The sequence below is a fragment of the Peromyscus leucopus genome, chromosome 4 (genome assembly GCF_004664715.2).
Source record: "Peromyscus leucopus breed LL Stock chromosome 4, UCI_PerLeu_2.1, whole genome shotgun sequence".
In the NCBI taxonomy this organism is placed as follows: domain Eukaryota; kingdom Metazoa; phylum Chordata; class Mammalia; order Rodentia; family Cricetidae; genus Peromyscus; species Peromyscus leucopus.
In genome coordinates, this window is record NC_051066.1 from 118,919,371 (window position 1) to 118,943,296 (window position 23,926).

At 41.9% G+C, this 23,926-nt stretch overlaps 1 protein-coding gene across 3 annotated transcripts in view; it reads right to left on the bottom strand.

Annotated features, from left to right (window-relative positions):
- Positions 1-23,926, bottom strand: part of Kif16b (kinesin family member 16B) — a 282,143-nt gene that overhangs the window by 23,475 nt on the left and 234,742 nt on the right. For all 3 annotated transcript variants that reach the window (XM_028884430.2, XM_037205261.1, XM_028884429.2), the window contains one exon: positions 12,835-12,918. In XM_028884430.2, the coding sequence (XP_028740263.1) occupies positions 12,835-12,918 (84 nt within the window). The remainder of the gene's footprint in view (positions 1-12,834; positions 12,919-23,926) is intronic.

The following is a 23,926-nucleotide window of genomic DNA, read 5'->3' on the forward strand; positions in this document are numbered from 1 at the left end:
AGGAGGGGGAAAAACTGCTGTGGGATGGTCTGTATGTCAAATTACTCTGATTGGTCAATAAATAAAACACTGATTGGTCAGTGGCTAGGCAGAAAGTATAGGCGGGACTAACAGAGAAGAGAAAAGAAAGAACAGGAAGGCGGGAGGAGACACTGCCAGCTTCCACCATGACAAGCAGCATGTGAAGATGCCGGTAAGCCACGAGCCACGTGGCAAGGTATAGATTTATAGAAATGGATTAATTTAAGATGTAAGAACTAGATAGCTAGAAGCCTGAGCCAAACAGTTTAAACAATATAAGAGTCTATGTGTTTATTTTATAAGTGGGCTGTCGGACTGCTGGGGCTTGGTGGGACCAGGAGAAAAAAACTCCAGCTACAAAAGACTGTAAGAGCCAGAGAGGAAGGATGACTCCAAAGAAACAGTGTCTTCCACTCACGACAGGACTGATGATGCACAGATGGACTCACAGAGACTGTGGCAGCACATACAAGACCTGAACAAGTTCAAGCCCAGTGGGGTCCCAGCACTGAGAGGAAGTGGACATGGGGTCCCACCCCTAACCAAAAATCTATCTGCAACTGATACCCAATGGCAAGGGAGAAAATCAGCCAGACTATAGGGCAGGCCCCATGTCCCGTATTTGGCCAACATAAAACAAAATCAGTGGAATTTCTGTGGATTTAGATTTTAGATTTTAGATAAAGGCTTGTTAGCCATGAAGGGAACTGGGGGAAAAGATTCTTTCCAACAGTTTGACAGGCACGGTGCTCCACCTGGCCTGTGGTCACCCTAAATGTGATTACAGAGCAGTTCCTTCTTACTTCTAGGGTCTGTATGTTTCATTTGGAAACATGGTTTACTGGCTGTGCACTCCAGACTCTTTAGGCATGGACTAACCTAGACATTAAACTTAAGTTAGAAAGAATGAGTGAATAAAGACAATGCCTGGTAAAGGAGTTGTAATAGTGGCTTTAATTTTGGAATAATGGGGGAATCAATCCTAATGACATAAGTTATCAGGCTTTTAGCAGTAGGTTATATACATTTCTAGTATAGCTTGCTTATATGATGTCTGCATTCCTTTCCACAGTAGCTTAACATTATACTTTCAAGGCAAGGGATTAGTGGTGTCAAGCACACCCAACTACTCATCTATTTTTCTTTTAGCAAGCAATAAGGGGGTGTTAAAAAATAACAAGAAAGACAGACATGAAATGGAAATGAAGAGAAAAAAGGAGGAAAACCATAAAAACACATACTTGATCATATGAAGGGCAAAAGATCATAAACACACAAAGATCATATGAGTTTCAAATGTTTATCTTTATCAATAGTCTAATTTTTGAGTAGGTCCACAGAGTTTCCTTCCTTCCTTCTTTCCTTCCTTCCTTCCTTCTCTCTCTTTCTTTCCCTCCTTCCTTCGTTTCTTGCCAAGTGTTTAAGATTTTTCTACATATGAAATATTACCTGTGAAAACCATAGTTCAAGACTTCCTTTCAATCATATCTTACTGCATTATTTAGGTTTTTTATGTTTACTTCAAAATTATATAACTGTAATGAAACAATATAGTTAAAAATAGTCATCTTTGACATCTAGGAATTATATGGAAGTGGAGGTGGAAGTGTTCTAAGAGCCAGAAGCAGTGAACAACTTCATGGAAATAGCAATTTCTAGACACAGCAGGCCAGATATCCATATGAACTCAAAGACACTGCCATAGCTACCATAGAACCCACAAGACCAAGACAAGCTCAAATCAGAGAAAAGCCCAGCATGGAGGAGGGGTAGTGAGCACAGAGTCCCACCCCTAGCCAAGCAGCTATATGCAAATGATAGCTGTTGGGAGAGGGGGAAAAAATCACCATTTTCCCATGGAGTGATACTGACATATATCAACCACACTCCAGGACAGTCCCCTTGCTCCAGAGTAGTTGACCAACACAAACTGGACTCCATGTTTTGTTTGTATGTGTGTCTCTGCATTTATTTATGTGGGTTTTTTGGTGGTGGGGATGTTTTGCTTTTAAGAAAAAGAAAGAACATGAAGTTGGGTGGGGAGGGGAAAGGATATGATAAAAATATATTACATAAAATTCTCAAGAAATAAAAATATTTAAAAAAGAATTTATCAGATATATGCGAAGTTGTAGTTATTCCCTTACTCTCTGTGCCCACTTCAGCCTGGTTCCTTTCTAATGTCCTTACTTCCATCACAGTGTAACAGAGTTAACACTGTAAAATTAGCCTGACGTTATCTTCTAGGAAATGCTTTAGGAGGAGAGCCAAGGACGCTCAGAGAGAGATCTGCACATAGCCTGTAAAGACTGAATGAAGGTGAGCTGGGCAGAGGAAAATGAATTTCGGGTCATAATAAAGGATCAGCCAGTTGCAATAAAGTTCTCAAGCCAAGATGGCCTTTTGGAATTGTCTTGAAGAGGAAAGGGGCACCCAACTTTTATCCTCCAAATCAACCAGTCACTATAAAGTGACTTGCTCCAAGACCATGGATAAGTAAAGTTGCTCTCCTTAATCAATGGCAGCTCTGAAAAGATGAGAGTTGAAAGTTTTATCAGTCACCAACCCTAGCAGCTGGGGACAGGGGCATTTCTAGTCTAGCAGGCTTGAATTTGGGTAAGGTATGGGTGAGCTTCTATTATATCCTTAGCTCATAAAATACAAACCCCTTGAGGCTAAGAAGAATGCAATATCTCACTGCCCAAGGGCCACTCAAATACTTGCTTTTGAATTCCCATGGGGACAGAAAGTTTCGAAAATCTCCATCTGAACTTAAGTTTTGAAGACAACAGGCAAAGACAAAATGGACTCCAAGAGAAGAATGAATTGATAAAACTAGAGTTGGGCTTCTGAGACCTGGAGCCAGGCTGTATTTGCCCCCAAGAATAGCATACAGTTAGTTTGCAGATGATAAACACAGAAACCTCACAGCTAAGGGCGATCCTCATTGCTTGCGCAGTGGTTTACATTGGGAAGTAAAGGATGGAAAACAATTTCTCACACTAGAACAGGGTATCCAAGCCCCCTATTTGTCACCCCCACCCAGGACAGAATTCAACTTGGCAAAGGAGAGAAAGAGGATGGCAGAGTGCCACTGTCTGAAAACAGTGAGGAAGGCATTCCCTTCATCTTGAAGGCCTCTCCATGAGGACTCTCCGCAGAAATGTTTAATTTTGCTTTACTGTGACTTCTCCTAGAAAACTAAGTGGGATTTTCCCTCTATTGAACAATAGTGAAGGTCAAAGAGCTTCAGCTCAAACCGATGGGTTTTTATGCCATTGGTTAGCCCTGGGATTACGGTGTGTATACCCCTTTGTCTCTCGATACCAGTATCCGCTAGCCTCCCAACTCTGTTCAGCTTCCTCTCACACTCCAACAGCCACTTAACCCTATCCAGGATGCTTTGCTGTGGATAGCAGTGCTAATGGCCTAATAACAGAAAAGAGCCCCTGCTAATACCAGTAAGCAGATAACCAGAAGAAAAAACTCAAAACCCTGATGAGGAAGAAATGGCTCTTTGTAGGAGCCATCTCTTTAATCTCTGGCTATGTTTTATAATAGTTCTATCATTAGACATTGTGTAAGATCAGCAGAAAATAGATGAAAAGAATGTTAAATTAAGCATAGATTCTAAAGAGCTTTCTGATAGCTAAATGTCTGAGGAAACAGAAATTGTGAGTTTTTTTTTTCCTTTCTTGAAATTTACTCTGAAATTGAAAAGACTCAGAATACACAATATATAAACCAAGTAATTGGTTTTTTTTGTTGGAATGTTAGTTTTTGAGATTAAAAAGAAACTGAGGTAGAATGAGTCATTATTGGCAGAAAAAAAAAAACTAGGTGGGTAGTATAGGGACCACAGTCAGAATGCGACTTAGGGCAGTGGATGGAGTGTAGGGATCACAGTCAGAATGCGACTTAGGGCAGTGGATGGAGTATAGGGACCACAGTCAGAATGCGACTTAGGGTAGTGGATGGAGTGTAGGGATCATAGTCAGAATGTGACTTAGGCAGTGGATGGAGTGTAGGGTCATAGTCAGAAGGGGACTTAGGGCAGTGGATGGAGTGTAGGGATCATAGTCAGAATGTGACTTAGGGCAGTGGATGGAGTGTAGGGATCATAGTCAGAAGGGGACTTAGGGCAGTGGATGGAGTGTAGGGATCATAGTCAGAAGGGGACTTAGGGTAGTGGATGGAGTGTAGGGATCATAGTCAGAATGTGACTTAGGGCAGTGGATGGAGTGTAGGGATCATAGTCAGAAGGGGACTTAGGGTAGTGGATGGAGTGTAGGGATCATAGTCAGAATGTGACTTATGGCAGTGGATGGAGTGTAGGGATCATAGTCAGAAGGGGACTTAGGGCAGTGGATGGAGTGTAGGGATCACAGAATGCGACTTAGGGCAGTGGATGGAGTGTAGGGATCACAGTCAGAATGGGACTTAGGGCAGTGGATGGAGTGTAGGGATCATAGTCAGAATGCGACAGGGCAGTGGATGGAGTGTAGGGATCATAGTCAGAAGGGGACTTAGGGTAGTGGATGGAGTGTAGGGATCATAGTCAGAATGTGACTTATGGCAGTGGATGGAGTGTAAGGATCATAGTCAGAATGGGACTTATGGCAGTGGATGGAGTGTAGGGATCACAGTCAGAATGCGACTTAGGGCAGTGGATAGAGTGTAGGGATCATAGTCAGAATGTGACTTAGGGTAGTGGATAGAGTGTAGGGATCATAGTCAGAAGGGGACTTAGGGCAGTGGATGGAGTGTAGGGATCATAGTCAGAATGGGACTTAGGGCAGTGGATGGAGTGTAGGGATCATAGTCAGAATGTGACTTATGGCAGTGGATGGAGTGTAGGGACCACAGTCAGAATGCGACTTAGGGCAGTGGATGGAGTGTAGGGATCACAGTCAGAAGGGGACTTAGGGCAGTGGATGGAGTGTAGGGACCACAGTCAGAAGGGGACTTAGGACAGTGGATGGAGTGTAGGGACCACAGTCAGAATGCGACTTAGGGCAGTGGATGGAGTGTAGGGACCACAGTCAGAATGCGACTTAGGGCAGTGGATGGAGTATAGGGACCACAGTCAGAATGCGACTTAGGGCAGTGGATGGAGTGTAGGGATCATAGTCAGAATGTGACTTATGGCAGTGGATGGAGTGTAGGGATCACAGTCAGAATGTGACTTAGGGCAGTGGATGGAGTGTAGGGACCACAGTCAGAAGGGGACTTAGGGCAGTGGATGGAGTGTAGGGACCACAGTCAGAATGCGACTTAGGGCAGTGGATGGAGTGTAGGGATCATAGTCAGAAGGGGACTTAGGGCAGTGGATGGAGTGTAGGGATCCCAGTCAGAATGGGACTTAGGGTAGTGGATAGAGTGTAGGGATCATAGTCAGAATGTGACTTATGGCAGTGGATGGAGTGTAGGGATTCCAGTCAGAATGGACTTAGGCAGTGGATGGAGTGTAGGGATCATAGTCAGAATGTGACTTATGGCAGTGGATGGAGTGTAGGGATTCCAGTCAGAATGTGACTTAGGGTAGTGGATAGAGTGTAGGGATCATAGTCAGAATGTGACTTATGGCAGTGGATGGAGTGTAGGGATCATAGTCAGAATGGGACTTAGGGCAGTGGATGGAGTGTAGGGATTCCAGTCAGAATGGGACTTAGGGTAGTGGATGGAGTGTAGGGATTCCAGTCAGAATGGGACTTATGGCAGTGGATGGAGTGTAGGGATCACAGTCAGAATGGGACTTATGGCAGTGGATGGAGTGTAGGAATCATAGTCAGAATGGGACTTAGGACAGTGGATACAGTGTAGGGACCACAGTCAGAATGTGACTTAGGACAGTGGGATATATCAATACTGACAGCCATTACTAAGACATATGTTCAGCAGAAAAGGAGTTTGGAAAATAACTCTTCATTCAGTTTATTGCTCCAATTAGAACGACCTGTACCCATAGACTCTGGGCATCCTATATAGTGAGAGAGTATTTTAAAGATCACCTGGAACTGGCCTGTTGTTCACAGCTAAGCCCCATTGTTCTCTTGTGGACTGGAAGCAAGTTCAGAGAATTCCAACATCAGATAAGGCAACCTGTGACTATAGAAGTGCAAGGCAAAAGAAAACAAAATGCAGAGAATACTCTGTAATCACATCTGAACACAGGCAAAATAAACGTTCCCTTACCAAGACAATGTGATGGTTACCTTTTAAATTCAATCAAAGTTTAAATCATACAGTTTTGGATTTCTAGGTAGGAATTATTAGTATACCTAATCATAGAACAAACTTTAATAACTAGTCCAGAGCAAACACTCATTTTTGGGGGAGGGGCACAGTCTCTCAAATAATACAAATCCTAGAGTGACTTCGCATCACTTTTTTTCCTGAGGTGCCTTATGGTTCCCCATGGTATATATAGTCCCTTGTTGATTTGAGTCAACAGTCTTTAAACCTTGTCTAAAAGGTGGATGTATTCCTGGGGGATCTGGCTGAAAACCACGAGCCTTGGCTATTTTCTCTACATGAAGCAGCTCAGGGTACTCATCAGGTCAGCTGGTGACTTCATGGTGAGCAGGCTTGCAGAACTAACAAGCTATTTAAAAAAAGACGTGTAACTGAGGAATGGTGGTGCTATTTCCACAATGATCCTGCACCACTGGTCATTCTTACACTGGACAATGGTTCTACCGTGATCCAAAACTTCAGACAGCCACTTCTCAGACTGCAAATTAGTAGACTAAAGAAGAGGCTTTATCCACAAGATAGCTCTAGTGCCTCTAACTTACCATCCTAAGCAAGAACACTCACATAATTTCAATGCCCACACTGCCACTGTCATCACTGTGTCTCTTCTCGTCACCGCCACCTCCACCACCCTCCTCCTGCTCATCTTCACCACTGAAGTGCACCGCCACAGTCTTCACAACCCCTGCACCAACCAGCGCGCTGGGTGTTCTGCACATGCTCTCCTTTTCTCCCCAGGGTGACTCCAGGAAGGCCGTGCTGACTTCACTTCACAGACAAGGGAACTGAAGCAGGGACTAGCCGCTACAAGGAGCAGAAGCAGGACCGAGGATGCTGCCCCCCAGGCCCACACTCTTAGCTACTCCTGGCCTACCTTATTAGTGCATTAACTAAGCGGATGAACATGTCTGCCCCTGTACTTTGCAGAAAATGTTCTAGAAATTTCTCGGGTTCTTAGTTCTAATGGTGGTTTTATTGCTCTTGAAGGCTTTATAGTTTTAGAGAATTTCAGATATTTTCTTACATCACAGTTATTCCCTGAAGTGACAAACTATTAGGATGATTAGCAGAAAATTTTCCAAGTGGGAAATAATGCTCTCTGAAATGAGTAACCTAAAATGTACCTCTCATCAATTAACAAAAATAAAACAAAGCAATCTGATTAATTTAGAAGCTAATTTGGATAGGTTTTCTGGTAATTCAGCAGAGGTGAAGCACATGTGAAGGATGAGGGAAGACAAAGAATTTAATCAGCTGTGACTCTGCTACCCGACTAGCTTAAGATCTACTGTGAGACAAGTGAGATGGGGACAGGGAGGTGGGAATGAGGAGGGAGGGCTAGGAGGGGGTTCACTGGGGTGGAATCAGAGAAGTGGTAAGGGGGTGATAGGAGAGGGTTCCTGTGCAGATGGGAACAGAGAGGTGGGAATGAGGGGGGTGATAGGAGAGGGTTCACTGGGGATGGAAACAGAGAGGTGGGAACAGGGTGGTAGGAGGGGGCTCCCATGGGGATGGGGACAAGGAGATGGTAAGGGGGTGGCGGGAGGGGCAGCTAAAACAAAGTGTGTGTGAAAATACAAAACAATTAAAAATACATCTACATGGGAATAATGTGTCATTGTACATCTTTAAAATTTAATAAAACTGTAAGCAGTTAAGATTTAGAAACCTTATTTGCCACAGAGCAAGTCAGCAACCACAGTACACATCTTCCTTTCAACAAAAATGTATGTGAGATCATAACCAAAGGCCATCTCACTGCCATGGTCATTGACAGGATTTCTTTTCTTATTGCTGTGATAAACAACCTTGACAAAAGGAACTCAGAGGAGAAAAGGTCTATTGTGGCTCACATTCCATGGCAAAGAAGTCAAGACAGCCACCGGGGTTGAAGCAGCTGGTCACATCCCATTCACAATAAGGAAGCAGAGAAGGCTGAATGAATGGTGCTGTTTTCCTCCATTTAGATAGTGCAGGACCCCATCCAGCGAGGTGTGACCCACAGCCACAGGCAGGTCTTTCGACCTCAAATAATGTAATTAAGGGCATGCTGACAGGGTCTCCTAGGAGGTTCTAGATTTGTCATGCAGGTGACACTAGCCACCCCAGTCACATAGCAGGAATGATAATGAACTACTTCAGTTTTAGAACACTGTATGGCACAGAGAAGTGTCATTCCAATTTTGATGAATGGAATGACATTTCAGAGGAAAAAAAAAACAGGTAGCAGTGCTTGTTTAACCTTGCAATGCGCCTGAATTTATCTGAAAGTAACACTTTTTTTTAAATAGGAAAAATGAAGAGTGGAATGATCAAGGTAAGGCCTTGCTCTGGAAGCCATGTTGAAAGTGAGCTGGGGCTTTGCCATTTCCTCACTAGCTGCGGGGCCTTTATCCTCCCAAGACACAGTTCCTCACCTGTGAATAAGGAAAGACCTCCCTCCCCAAGCTCCCTGTGAGAAGTGGCTTCATACACGTGTGTAGCACTTGGTAGTCACCACGTGTGAGAAAGCAGGCATCTGTGGAGGGGCAGTCAACTGTCTGTCAATCTGGAATGGCAACAGTGGTGGTTTGTCACGCTTCAGCCCCAGGGTCACAATGTCTAGCTTCAAAGCCATAATCCACCCTACATCCTCCTTCTTCCCTCCCTCCCTCCCTCTCCTTCCTTCCTCCTCCCTTGGCTCCTTGCTGGCCTGCCTCCTCAGTCAGAAACAGAGAACTCTCCACCTACACTGCCTTATCTGTCATCTTAGCTCCCTGATGTTTTCAGGGTTGGAGAAGGAATGTCTAGGAAGCATGTCACACACCTGCAGCATGGTTAGCAAGCATGGTTAGCAGAACTTGATTGCTCAAAGGCAGGGTCTACCTTTATATGCACCAAACTGGTTCCAGCTGGGTCAGGAAAGCAATAGGAAAATTCACTCAAGTTAGAAATATTTTACAATTCTATGTTTTGTTTTGTGTGTGTGTGTGTGTGTGTGTGTGTGTGTGTGTGTGTGTGTGTGTGAGAATAAAATTGCCAGGAAGCATGTGAATGTGATATATGAATCACCTGCTCATCTGTGGGGCAGATTATGTAAGACAGGCTCTAGTTATGAACAAATGATGACCATACAAGGCTATTTGGGTGGAATCACTACAAATTTATCAGTAAGGGTGCTGAAGGGGAGGTTATAATCCTTCACTCACCATCTCATTCCTACTCCTGTGTTTTACGATGCAGAATGTTACATGCCACAATCCTAGTCTCCCAACATCACCAAAAGACACACAACTAATCTTTCCAAGGCAAGAAATTCACCTTAGAAACATCTCTTCCTATCACACTTTTCATTCCTAACCAACATTTTAGGAAATAATTATTTTAACAGGTTAACTTTTATTACTTGGAAAAGTGCTACACACAATAAAACTCACTAAAAATCACTGTTTTATATAGCTTTATCAAGGTGATTGTCTTTATAAAATTGTATTTCTGGATTTTAATAATTTTCATTCCTTTTAAGCAAACATCATGGATATCAGCTAGTTCACGTCTTACTGGAATTCACTTTTCTTTATGTGTTTATATACTTATGACATCTCTAAATAAATTTTAAGAGAGAAACTAAGCATATGTTCTTAGAGGGAAAGAAATATGTCATTAATCTTTGTGTGCTATATAGCACTTAGCATTGGCTCCAGTGTGGGAGGGAAATTAAACAAATGTTTGCTGAGTTAAATCATAAGCAGTTAACAGAAAGTAACTGTTATATTTCACATAAAAATACACTAACTCAAGTGGTGGCTTCTGATGCTAGAAGATCAAATGAAAACGTCTCAATAGCCACAGGAAATTAATGCGAGAATCTCAGATTAATTTTCCATTAAACTGAAGGTGAATTATACTTGCTTCTTGAAAAGAAGATAACTCTGTAAGATTTAACACTCAGTGTTAGGTGAAACACATTTATCTTCAAACACAAGTGTCTATTTTCCTGTGGTATGAAACACATCCTGTAACAGCACCAGTACTGAACAGTCCTAGGCAACCATGCGGGGATACTTGCATATATACAGTGCTGTGGTTGGGGGAAGTGTCCAAAGGCATATGTGTTAAAGACTTAGTCTACAGTTTGGTGGTCCTGGTAGGTAGAGGAATCTATGACAAGTAGAGCCTAGTGTGAGGAAGTTGTGTAACTGAGGACATAATCTTGAAGTGGATGTTGGGATCTTGACTACTTCCTGTCTCTCTCTCTGCTTTCCTGGCCACTGTAAGTCAAGTAGCTTCCTCTCCCTTGTGTTCCCGGCATGGTGTTCTGCCTTGCTACAGCCCTAAAGGGAGTCAAACGACCATAAGTATGGACTGAAACTGTGAACCAAGATGATCTATTTGCCTTTTTAGGCTGTCACAGAGTGAGACAGGCATACAAACTCAGCAGTTTTCACAGGGCTTAGTGATGACAAGGGTGGAACAGGCTTGTCCAACCAGCAGTCCATGGGTCACAAGCAGCTGCGTGGGGCTGACAATAGCCATGAATGCCCCAAATTGCAAGCTTCTTTAAAACACTGAATTTTTACCCCTAGTTTTTGTTTGTAACTCAGTTGTATTTCTGGAGCATGAACTTTCTAGATGGCAAAGTCATGCCAGAAAGTCAAAAGGTTATGTACCTCTGAATAGGGGACACTGAAGGAATAAATGTGGACTCCAACTGAAAACACCATGCACGAAAAACTATTCTACATTTGGAATGGAAAGCCAAAGGTCACCAAGTTTTGTTCTTGAAGTGTCACCAACAACCACCAGTCTATTGTGGCAGAGTTGGTCTCATGTGAATGTAACCAGAGCTCTGAGAAGCTAGGGACAACAGCAGCTAACAACAGCCAATAATCTATTTTTAAAACAGGTTTATAGCCCACCATTCTCTACACTTTCATTAAAGATGAGGCTACATAGTCAAGGCAGGTAAGGTGCAGAGAAAGAAAACTAAGTGTTAAGGTTTTTGTTTGTTCTGAAAATTTACAAGCACTTACACAGCACTTTGAAACTCAGAGAACTTGATAAGGCAGACTCGCCAAAATAAGCTTGTACTTGAAGGCTGATTCGTCCATTGAATTTTAGGGCCATGCAACATAGGATACATTTTAGAGCCCATCACAGCCCTTCTAGAGCCAGTCATCCTGGATTCAGGCAGGACCTCTTCAAATTTGTAGCTTCAGTGTAACTGCAGAGTCTGGAAGCACACTTTTCACTGAAACTTGCTCTCTCTTAGAATGGGTCTCAAAATCCTAGAATACCTGTAAGTGCTCCAGTCTCTCCATGTCTCCCCTCTGCTGTCACAGAACCTTCTAGACAGAACAGCTCCTAGATAGTTCCCCACACCTTGCTTCACTGACACCAAGTGAAGCCCACAGGCAGCCATGTTCAACGTGGTAGCCTAGAGGAGTAAGACCATTACACTACCAAAGTTTTATATTGTACTTAGAAAGGCCTGTTCTGATAAAACTTATAACTATTCTTGACAAAGACTGTGGTGATATTGTGTTCCCCAAAATATTGTGCACCCTAATAAACTTATCTGGGGTCAGAGAACAGAACAGCCACTAGATATAGAGGCCAGAAAATGGTGGCACTAATGCCTTTAATCCTAGCATTCCAGAGGTAGAGATCTGTCTAGATCTCTGTGAGTTCAAAGCCACACTGAAAACAGCCAGGCATGGTGACTCATGCCATTAATCCCAGGAAGTGATGGCAGAAAGCAGAAAGGTATATAAGGCATGAAAACCAGGAACTAGCATGGATCAGCCGAGGAATTGGCAAGGTGAGGTACCTGTGGCTTGTTTTGCTTCTCTGATCTTCCAGCATTCGCCCCAATACGCAACCCAGCTCCAGGTTTGTTTTTATTAATAAGAACTTTTAAGATTTGTGCAATAAAAGACACAACAAAGAGAGCTTTGAGAGCTCCCTGAATTGCCCTGGAAAAGCACTCACATTTTAACCAAATATAAGCAACAGTACACTCCTCAAACCATAAACTAGTGACAGCAGTCAGCCATGGATACTGGCAACAAGGCAGCCACAAAACAGGTTGTGTTAAACTGGCTTCTATGTGTAGCTAGCTTGGCAGATTAAGTTAAAATACATCCAAAGACTCTGAACTGGGACTAAAATAGGTCTGAATCGTCTCCTTCCCAAGGTTCTTGAAAAAGCAACAATGATGACATACTGTAAGTTCGGTTAATTAATTCCAAGTATTCTTCAGTGAGCTCTGTGCTCTCCTGCTGTATCACATGCCATCTGGCTGTGGGGAATATGCAGTGCTCACTCACATCCTGCTTCCTAGCCCTCAGAACAAAACCTTAAAAATCAGAAAAATGCTAGCCAGACCAGAGGGGGCTAAGGACCTGATCTGAAATCAAGCGATACCACCCCCCTGTATCTACTGTTGCCATCTCCTGCATTAATGAAGCAGCTCTTCACAGTCTCCAGTAAAAGCAACGGTTCCAACAGAAGACGTTCTTGCCAATCAATCAGATGGTGGATGGTCTACACAGGGAGGCAAAGGCCTTGACCCCTTACCTCTAAGTGCGTCCGCCGCTCAGCAACCACTCGCTCATCTTTGTTTCCAAACAGCTTCTTTGGGGGGAATTCAAGAGCAGCAAGCTGAAACACAGATTTAAAGAGCTACATTAAGATCATACCTATGATCTTTTGTCTTTAGAGTCCCTATTATGGAGAGAAGAGAGAAGCTTAAAGTATAAAAGTGGTAGGTTCTACCTCCAGTTGCCATCAACATTGAAGAGGTCAGGTAACCATGGGTCAGATTCCTCAGTGTCAACTGAGAAAACAGCAAAGTGTGAATCTGAGCAACAGACTTTAAAGACCAGACTCCACACCATTATAATACCTTCTGTAAAACAAACAAACCCCATGGTGAGACTAGAGCCGGTGCCTTGCATCAGGCAAGAGCACCATTGCTGAGTTCCTGCCCACCACTGAGTTTGTTACATTTGTATTTTTAAATAGGATCGCACTCTACAGCCAAGCTGGCCTAGAATTAAGTGTATAGCCCAGGCTGGTCTTGAATGCAAGTGATTCTCTTGCCTTACACTCCAGTGTGCGGGGAATTATTGTCAGCAGCCCTCACACTGCTTTTTATGTTTATTTCATTTTGATGCATGATCTTGATATTTTACCTAGGCATTGAACTTGTACAGTAGCCCAGGCAATTACTACTTTTTTATGTAAACGAGAATTTGAAAATTCGACCTACAAACTCCCTGGTCATTTTGTAAAATATTCCTTAGACAATTACTAAGGTTCTCTAACCTTCTTCTAGGTTAGTATAAGCAGGTGAAAATTGCCCAGAGAAAAGGGCTCCTCATTAAATCCATCACTTCATTTCCTAAAAAAATAAAGGTTTGGAATGAGTTCTCTAGTTTGGTCTTAAGGCCCACAGTCATCTTCCTTAATGTTCTTTCTCTTGAAGGCATACAGATCATAATAGGAAGGGAAGTTTCACTACATGCCAGGCTAGAAAGAACCGCATTATCTAGTGAGACTCTGACTACACAGGCTTGCACTGGCAGAATGGATGCTAAGCTGCAATAATTGATGCTCTGGGTAGAATTCACTGTTTCCTTATTCTCACCTTTGGTGGACATATTGAAGTCAATGAAGCATTATTAAGAAAATTATAAAAATATTTCTTCTACAAAGTAGGGCACAATAGGCCACAAAATTCCAATTTATACCTATGCAAATCACAAGGTGATTTAAATTTGTATTGCCACAGCTGAAGCTAAAAAAAAATTAAATTAAAAGAAACTGGCTTCTGTATTTGAGACTGTAAAAACACAATAAAATATGCTAGAAACACCAAAAAGCATACTGTGTAAGAGAAAAACTTGACTAATGTTCAAACTCTGGGTACCCTGCAGCCAGCAGCTGAGTGAGTCTAGGAGTGAATGTGGCTGCCCCAGGATGTGCTCTCCTTCCGGTTCCTTCTTCCCACTAGGAGGGCTAACAGTAGCCCAACAGACGTCTAATAGCAAACTGGTTCCGTTTTCAAACTGGTTTCATTTTGTATGGGCAGTACTGACACTGAATCTTGTGCAACTAGACAAGGCTCTACCACAGAGCTATATCCTCAGTCCTGTTTTTACCTTTAACATTTTTTGACAGGAACTCATTAAGTTTTGGAGACTAGTCTTGAACTTGTAATCCTCCTGTTTCATCCCTCTGAACAGTTGGAACTATAGGTCTGCAAAATTAGGCAGGGTTTCTTTCCACTTATGAACTTAATGCAAACGGCAGCATACAGGTTGTGTTTTGGTTTTTTGAATCTACATTTGCTGAGCACCGTGCTTGGAGGATCCATCCATAGTTACATGTAGTGATAGGTCACACATCCCCATTGTTATACAGTATTTTGTTATGTGAATTTTCTACAACTTGTTTGCTTAATTTTTTTTTTTTTTCTGTTGCAGTTATTGAGCTCTTTCTTAGTTTCCAGTTTGGAGATTTTGGGAACTATGCTGGTGTGAATATTTTCCCTTAGGTCCACTGATGAACAAATTCATGTACTTTTGTGTTGGTCATACTCTTAGGAGTAGTAATGCTGGGTCACATGGTATGCTGTGTTCAGCTATATTAAAAACTACTGGACAGGTTTGTACAAATGGTTTCAGTAGCTGACTCTTTTACTGAAGCTCAGCTGTGTCAGGTCTCTGCCAATACTTGGATCTGTGGGTATTTCCATATCAGCAGTGCTGGTAGGTAAGTAGTCATTTCTGCTGTGCATCATGCTTGTATTTCTCTGATATCTAATATGTTGGGCATCTTTTCACTGACCCTCTTGGCCATTCAACTATTTTACTTCTTAAAAATTTAAAATTAAAATATAATTATATAATTTCCCATCTTTCCTTTCTTTCTCCTAATTTCTTCCCTCCCTTGCTACATAGCACCCCTTTGCACTCTCTAAAATTCATGACCACTATTTCTTAATGTTGTTACATGCATACCTATGTGTGTAAGCTTGCATGTATATGGGTGTGTGCATGGGCATCTACACATAGCTCCTGTACCTAAGGCTGGAGACCATATCAGAAAAGGGACTGGAGAGGTTGTAAGAGCGAAAGGAATAGGAAGTATGTGTGAGATTTCATCTTCCAGAAATGTCAGAGATGCTATGCCCACAAAGTCTCATCAACACGGCTGCCTAAGCAAGGCCTGAACAAGGAAGGGTACCACCAATAGAACTGCTAACATGAAGGGGAAAGCTCATGAGATCTCAGTCCTAAACAAATAACCACAGGCAACTAAGGAATGCTAGGAGTGGGAGAAAGAGTCTTGCCTGGAGGAGAGTCCCCAAACTGGTTATCCAGTACCAAGTGGTCAATCCTGAAATCATACATACATTTTGTCCTTTAGAATGAAGACACTGTATTTTCTTTAGAAATTCTTCCTTCACTTTAATAAAGGTGCCACTGATGACTTTATAGTCGCCTTTCAAAGTTAACTGTCAGTAGGGTAGAGTGTTCCACATACCAGCTCTGTGTGCCAGGGCAGAGAACTCTTGGGGGTAAGAGGCTCAGTACTAGAGGAGGATCTCCTGCTTTCTCTCTCCCCCAAATGCTCCAGTTTTGTTTCTGTCATTCAACTTTGAAACTGCTCAAGGCAGAGTGAAAGACTAGAGGCACCAAGATGAGAGAGATTCAGTTTGAATTTGGTTTGCCTTTTAAGTAGCTAACTAGCTAGACTTCTCTAGACCCCAATTCCCTCTGTTGGAAAACACTACAGATAATGACATTGAACATGACAGGCTTCTATGAAGAGTTAGCAAAGAATGTTGAATGGAATGTAGCCACGTGAATTATTAGTTGTTTGAGGTCTGGTAATCCACTACATAAGCAAATATTATACCCACATGCCTTCAGGCCCTCTGTCTGCTAGACTTGTGGCTTCATGGAGCAAAGTTCATTGTTTATTCATTTACTTATTTACTTATTTATTAAGCTGGTTTTGTTGGCACAAACATGTCTCCCCCATGTTGCAGCTAGGAAGAGACAGGCCATCAAAGTCTGTCTTCTGAGACGCATCCAACCTCAACTTCATCTTACACAAATGGGTTCCCTGACAGTGATTACTGAGAGTTTGGCAAGCATGCTTTCACAGTTGGTTGTTTTGTCATTTTCTTATGAGGTGATGTGGTTTCTGTCAGGGAAAATTATTTATAGTCACCTCACATCCTCAGTCAAAAATGACATACTGAGAGGGCTGCAGGCAGCTGGACCAAGCCAACAGTAACACTCAAGTGTTCCTCAGTGGGCCACCTTCCTCAAGGAGGCCAGTATTCTATGTTGCTAATATCCAGTCTTTGAAATAACTATGTATAAATTATAAGCAAAATTCTCATTCACATTTTAGAAAGAATAGAAAATACTAACTTCCAATGATTTCTGGGCATATAATTATAGGGCGAAGACCTATTCAGAGGAAAGAGAAAGGATCATCTCCTATGGTGAAAAAGTCAAAACAGACACTAGTAAGAACTGACTCCAGCTTTCTCAATACAATTCTGTGAATAAGTCTGTGGAGTGTGGAAGATGCTGCTGTGAAGCCATTGGTGAACTAGGATAAGAATACCAGAAGCAGTACACATGACTGCTGGCAGCCACCCAGTTCCAGTGAGAGCTGTCAATATAACCTTGATGGAGACACACACCCCAACAAAAGACCAGAACAATGGTGGGCAAAGAAGGGGAGAAAGACTGGGTCGGGGAGAGATGAGCTTCCTGTAGTGAGAACCCAGGACCCATACACTCATCATGTTCCTACCAACACACTCTGTCTATCTAAAGATAAGAACACCTGGCTATTCTGACACATAGTTAAGGAGAATGTCTTGGTTAGTTTCAGCTGTGAACTTGACACAACCTAGAGTCATTGAGGCGGGAATCTCAATGGACAGATTGCTGCAGTTGTGTCTGTGAAGGGTTGTCTTGATTGTTAATTGATATAGAAGGGCCCAGCTCACTGTGGGAAAGGCTGCCTCTAGTCAAGCATACGTGGGTTATCTAAGAAAGCAACTGAGCATAAGCCAGAGATTGAGGAGGTAAATGGCATTCTTCCCTGGTTTCTGCTTTTGTTCCTGTCTTCACTCCCTTCAATGATGAACTTAACTCAGAGGTGTAATCCAGAACAAACCTTTCTCTCCCCCAAGCTGTTTCTGGTCAGAGTGTTTCCTCACAGCGACAGAGAAGCAAACTAGGACAGGGAGGAAGGCTCAGGGGAGTTTACTTTAGAAACTCCTACATTCTAGTGTCAGGGTTAAGACCCAAACAAACCAATGCTGAAAGCCAAAGACACAATGTCAAATACACAGGAAAATCCCCCACCTTGGGGAATTATGTTTATATCCACAACAGTTCTCTGATCATAGCATGAAAGAACCTCTTCCTTCTGACAGAGAGGAGACCACCACTGCTCTCCTTTTTAGAGACTCTTAACAGGGGCATCCAGACCCGGCAACCTGTTGGTTAAGTTGAACAGATGAAATTGCCCTTTGTTAGTTAAAGAGTCTTTGATATTAGTTAAACCGAGTCAAAGTCTGATGCTCTAATGTGCCTGCTGGAGTTACCTGATTTGCACCAGTTGGGTTATCTTCTTAGGGAAAGTATTCTCAATTGATAAATTATTAATTTGCTCTATCTCAACCAATTAATTTAAAAACATAAAATTTTCTTCCAGCATTGAGAAAAAAAAAACACACACAACACAAAACTTTAATCATCTTAAAAAAAATTCTAACTTTAAAATAGCTTCGGAGAAGTTAGGATAGCAAGTTGAGGAGCAGTGACTATTGTGGCATGACTTTTCATAGCTCCCCTTACCCTTCCCAAAACTTCTCACTGCGTCCTAACCACCTGGGGAAGTATCCTTTGTCGAGTGTATCCATGTCAGATAAGCCACCTCCCGTGATGTACACAGCAGCTATCTGAAGTCCAACTGTGCTTATTTATGTTCAAGGAAACACAAAAAGAGTAGTGGTGGAGGTGCTGACAATTTACATATGTCAAATAAAATCTATAAAGATGATTTTTAATGAAAAGGTAAAGGTTCTTGCTTAATATGGAAAGGAAAAGAAAAACTGTATGCAAAGGCTGTCAAGCTCTACAGAGCAAGATTTGGAAATGTGAGACAAAGGCCAGGTGGCAGACGGGCTTAAGTGTGGAGAGTATAGTGTGTGAGTACATTCATAGAACATTTATTACAGGATAAACTAAACTTTACCATAGGTGTGTGTGCACAGGAAAAAATAGTTTGTACTTGGTGAAGGCAGGGGATTAAGGTACCTACTGTGGGTTTTGGATCATGTCCTCTATGAAGAATAGGGAACTACTGTGGTTGACAGAACATCTGTGAGTGTTCATGTGTATGCGTATATGTTCACATGTGTACACATGTGTGTGGAGGCTAGAGGCTGACATTGGGTGTTTTCCTTAGTCATGTCCTACCTTAACTTTCGAGACAGAGCCTCTCACTGAACCTGGAACTCTACGTGATTCAGCTAGATTGGCTGCCAAGCCAGCCCCATGGATCCTCTTCTCTCTGCCTTCACAGAGATAGGATTATAGACACATGCTTCTATGCCTGGATTTTTTATGTGGGGATGAGACCTGAAATTAGGTCCTTATGCTTATTCAGTAAGAAGTTTATGGATGGAACTATCCCCCAAGTCCCACATCATTTTATATTCACATTCCTAAACCCATTTTCTATACCTACTTTCACTTTTACTTAAATTGGATCTTCTGACTCAAATAAATGAGCTCCCTTGTCCCCCCCCAAAAAAACCAGGAGATGGTTCTGGTGTTGACCTGTTGTCAAACTAGGAATACATGGAAGTACTGAAGGAGGAGCACTTGTGGAATATTAGTTGTAGATGTGTTATATTCATTTATGCTGTGGAATATTTGTTTAATGATGCAAAAATGTATGGCATTCTTTTATGTTGCAATTGTTCAACTCTGTAAAGCTGTGTTACTTTGCCTGCCTAAAACACCAGATTGCTCAAATAAAGAGCTCAATGGCCAGTAGCTAGGCAGGAAAGAGAAATAGGCAGGGCTGACTGGCAGAGAGACTAAATAGGAGGAGTAATCTAGGGTAGAGGATGAGAAGGGAGAAAAGGAGGAGAGGAAGACACCAGGGGCCAGCCACCCAGTCACACAGCCACCACAGAATAAGGAGGAAAGAAAGATATATAGAATAAAGAAAGGTAAAAAGCTCAGAGGCAAAATGTTGTTAAAGAGAAATGGGATAATTAAAGTTGGAAAAGCTGGCTAGAAACAAGCCAAGCTAAGGCCAGGCATTCATAAGTAAGAATAAGTCTCTAATGTATTTATTTCGAAGCTGAGTGGTAGGCCCACAAAGAGTAAAACAACAACAACAACAACAACTACATTTTGACATACCCATGTGGCTCAAATATCTACCTAGGGCCTGAGAAAGCTGGGGGAAAAAAAAGGAAAAAGAAAAAGGGCATGGATCCTTTAGGAGGCACTGCCATTCAGCTAGCAGTGCTAAATAGAAATGGCAAGCTAAGTAAAAGCACCTGTGGCAGTGGAGGCATCAGCTTCCTAGAGCTAGGAAGGTTGAATGCAGTTCTGGTCACATGCACCTCTGGACAGCACTTGAAGCTTAAGGCTTGGCTTTCATGGACCTGAGAACGAGGTGGAACTAGCTGCTAGAGCCACTAGGAGGACCAGCTGTAGCTTAGCAGTTTAAAGTTTGCTCACAGGGCCCAAAAGGCTAAAAATATGTAGTAAAGATGTTCAGATGGAAAAAAATCTCTAAACAGGTTACAGTGTGTTTAACAAAGTGTGTAGGCTTACAATAGAAAAGAAAATAGGTGTAGACAGTCATAGAAAGAAATAAATAGCTTAAAATAATAAAGTCTTTAAAGAGATAGTAAGAGTAATATGAAAGAAAAAAAGCCATATAATGGTAGAAAATACACAGGGAGTCTGGATCCTTTATGATATTGTGTTGATTTTGAATTTTTTTTTTTTAATGGTGATGAGCAAACAACAGCTGCTGACAGACATAGGGTTGTAAACAGGACTGCTAAACTGAACAAACCTAGATACTTTAGGGCTATCTTAACTTTTAAAAAGTCAAAAAATACATTAAGTTGTGGAAGAGATTATGCTTTTGTTCCCAAAAGAAACAAGAGGCAGTGGATTTCTTCAGGGTTAATATGGATTAGGTTTGATTGGGGACCTCCTGAATCTTAACAGTAAAAAGACTGTTGAATTTTGCCAAGACAGGTGATATATATCAACAAAGGTTACAGCTAGTCTTGCCAGTACTTGCCGGTTATCTCAATTTTTTTCAGGGACCCCTAAAGATGTCTTCACCCACAGACAACAGGAAGCAGTTTGGAGAACACAATGCTCACATTACCAAGAGGTAGGGTGGGTGCTTTTTGGTTATTTGGTAGGTTATGGATATTTGTTAACATTTAGGGCAATATAAGAATATAGGATAAAAAGACAACTATTAATCTCAGATGTTTTGCATAGGCATGGATTTTAGTATATTGATACAAATTTAAAGTTATTTTTGATATACTGTATGTTTCTACTCATGTTTGGAGCATTATGCTTTTGAAACTCATTTAAATGCAATATATCATTAAGAAATGAGGTTAATAGTTAAATCTTTAATAATCAAACTTGTAGTCACATTAGTTATCTTTTCAAGGTTAAACAGGTATATTTTAAACAGATGATTTTCAAACACTTCAAGACCTACAGAATATGGCATTTAAGATGTTTAATAACCTAAGGTTTTCATGAGAATGAGATAGATCTGCTCTTGGCAGCACCAGTCTAGTTCATAAAAGGATGATGGGCACTGAAGAAACTCCATAAGGAGTTTGCTTTCAATGTGGCAAGGCTAGCCATTTGGGCAAGAAACTGCTCTTGCCTTGACTGCTGACAGTATGCTGTGTAGACTGGACAAGCAAGACAATGGAAAAAGGCTGTTGAACTTTGTCATGACAAGGCAGGACAGTCCTTTGAGATTCCTGCTTCACAGAAGAGTCTGGCAGATAATCTGTAGGACAAAGAGAAAAGTGACTGGCAAACTTTGCCAATACAAGGCAGGACAGTCCTTTAAATTTCTTGCTTCACGGAAAAGGCTGCCGGATATTCTAGGCCTGTAGGTTGAAGATGGATGCTCCAACGTTGCAGAGGAACTTTGGGTGACTATGCAGGCAACCAGATGTCTCTGTTGTTAGGTAATATTACATCCTTCTGAGGTCTTTGGTGGAGTTAAGGACTAAGTAATTAGAGTTGTAGTTTTCCTTAGTTATGATAGGAAGTAAATTAGGTAGAAAACTTTGGAATCACTACATAAAATAGATAATGGAGTATTTTCTCTGAATTTGCTAAATACAAATGGACTGAATATTGTAAATGTAGTTTTTACTTGATAACTGTTTTTGTTGTATATAGTTTTACTATGTTAAAGTTAAGATGTTTCAATTTTACATAGACAAAAAGGGGAAATGAGGAATATTAGTTGAAGATGTGTTATGTTCATTTATGCTGTGGAATATTTGTTAAATGATGCAACAATGTGTTGAATTCTTTTATGTTGCATTTGTTCAACTCTGTAAAGCTGTGTTACTTTACCTGCCTAAAATATCTGATTGGTCAAATAAAGAGCTCAATGGCCAATAGCTGGGCAGGAGAGAGAAATAGGTGGGGTTGGCTGGCAGAGAGACTAAAAAAGTGGAGAAATCTCAAGAAAAGGTCAAGGAGTGAGAAAAGGAGAGGAAGACAACAGGGGCCAGCAACCCAGCCACACAGCCAGCCATGGAGTAAGAAGGAAATATATATATGGTAAAAAGCTCAGAGGCAAAATGTTTTTAAAGAGAAATGGGATAATTAAAGTTGGAAAAGCTAGCTACAAACAAGCCAGCTAAGGCCAGGCATTCATAAGTAAGAATAAGTCGCCATGTATTTATTTGCTCACTGGCAGACCCCCCAAAGAGTAAAAAAACTACAGGCATTGGCGATCCTTCCATTCTCCACTCATGACCTAGAAACACTGGATTTTCTTCCTTGTTCTGGTTTCTTGTGCTAAAAAGAAAATCTCAAATCCAGTAACAGTCTTATCAGGTGTGCCTTCCCATTGCCTCTCAAGTACTTTGTATTTTCACATTACAGTTTTTAGTGCCTCATTGTTCTAATCTAGTGGACGGTCTAGATTTGATTTTTATGAGAAGTCCTGTCAGGAACAAACTGCAGGTGGACAAGCTCCACTTAGTTCCCATTGTAATCCCTGACAAAAGAAGCTCGGTGCCCTATATTTCAGAAAAATTAAAGTCCCTGAAGCTCTATAGTCCCCATAACAACTGCATTTCAGGGTGACTTGGGTAATTATTTTTGATTTATATAAAATGTTGGAGATATTTGGCATTTAGTACCAAGGGGAAAAGTCCTCTTTCTTCCTACATGTTTCATGGAAAACAAGCACAGCTTCCCCTGTACCACATGGAGAGCCTTATGCTGAAAACACAATGGCACCAAGAACTATTTCTACAAACCACAGAAGTGAACAGAATGGTTCTGCCTAAAGATGAAGACATACATCTTTATGCCCCCCTCACCTCCTCCAAAAGCACCTCAAAAAAACAAAGAACGAGAAGCACCAAAAAAAAAAAAAAAAAAAAAAACTGTCTGTAATTCAGGGGACTGCCACAGCTCAAGCCACTGACAGGCAGCACTCTGGGTTAGCATCCTGAGGAGGGGACAGAATATAGAAGGTCATCCAGAATCTTGTTCATTATACCTGACCACCCATCTTATCATATGGCAGACCACCCATGAAAGCAATCATCCACACCCTCAGGCATTACAGGAACACTGAGATAATGATTATGTCCCTAGGTACATGGTAAAGGTAGGGAATGCCCTCTGGGAGGCAGAAGCAGGTAAGGCTGTAAGAAGAGTCTGCAGAAGCCCAGGCTTTTGGTGCTAGACAGAGATGGGGCCAGAGGGCAGGCGTGAGGCTCTACCACCCACAGCCAGTGATCCTACTGTCCTTTATGCCTAAGAGGGGGAAGGAGGGAGGGAGGAAGAAAGGAGGGAAGGAGGGAGGAAGGGAGGGAAAGGAAAGAAAAGATGGGAACATTTTCAGAAGAATTCTAAGCTACTTTGGGCAAACCTTACCCTGCTTTCTTCCTCTCTAGTGCCTTTATATAATGGTACTTTCCCACAAAATAAGGTCATAGCTTTGGATTATGTTGGATGAAACATAAGTAAATGTCAGATGATGAACATATATGACAGGATGAACAGCCAAATGACTGGGAGAACTCAGACAAGTGATTATTCAGTTACATATGAGCCACACAAATTATGTCTTAAAAACCAACAGCAACATCAAACATCCAAGAAGCATATGGTGCGCAGGCTGAGGAATACAAGGGGCAGAGGGCTGTGGGTGGGAGGGGTGGGGGGCGAGGAAGCCAGCCAGCCCTGGAGAAACGGCTGGTTCTAGGTCTGGGACAGAGAAGATGAGCCTGAAGAACTCAGAGCCACAGCATGGTCATTTTAAGGAAAACTGCCATCACCACAAAAGTCTCTTAGTGGCC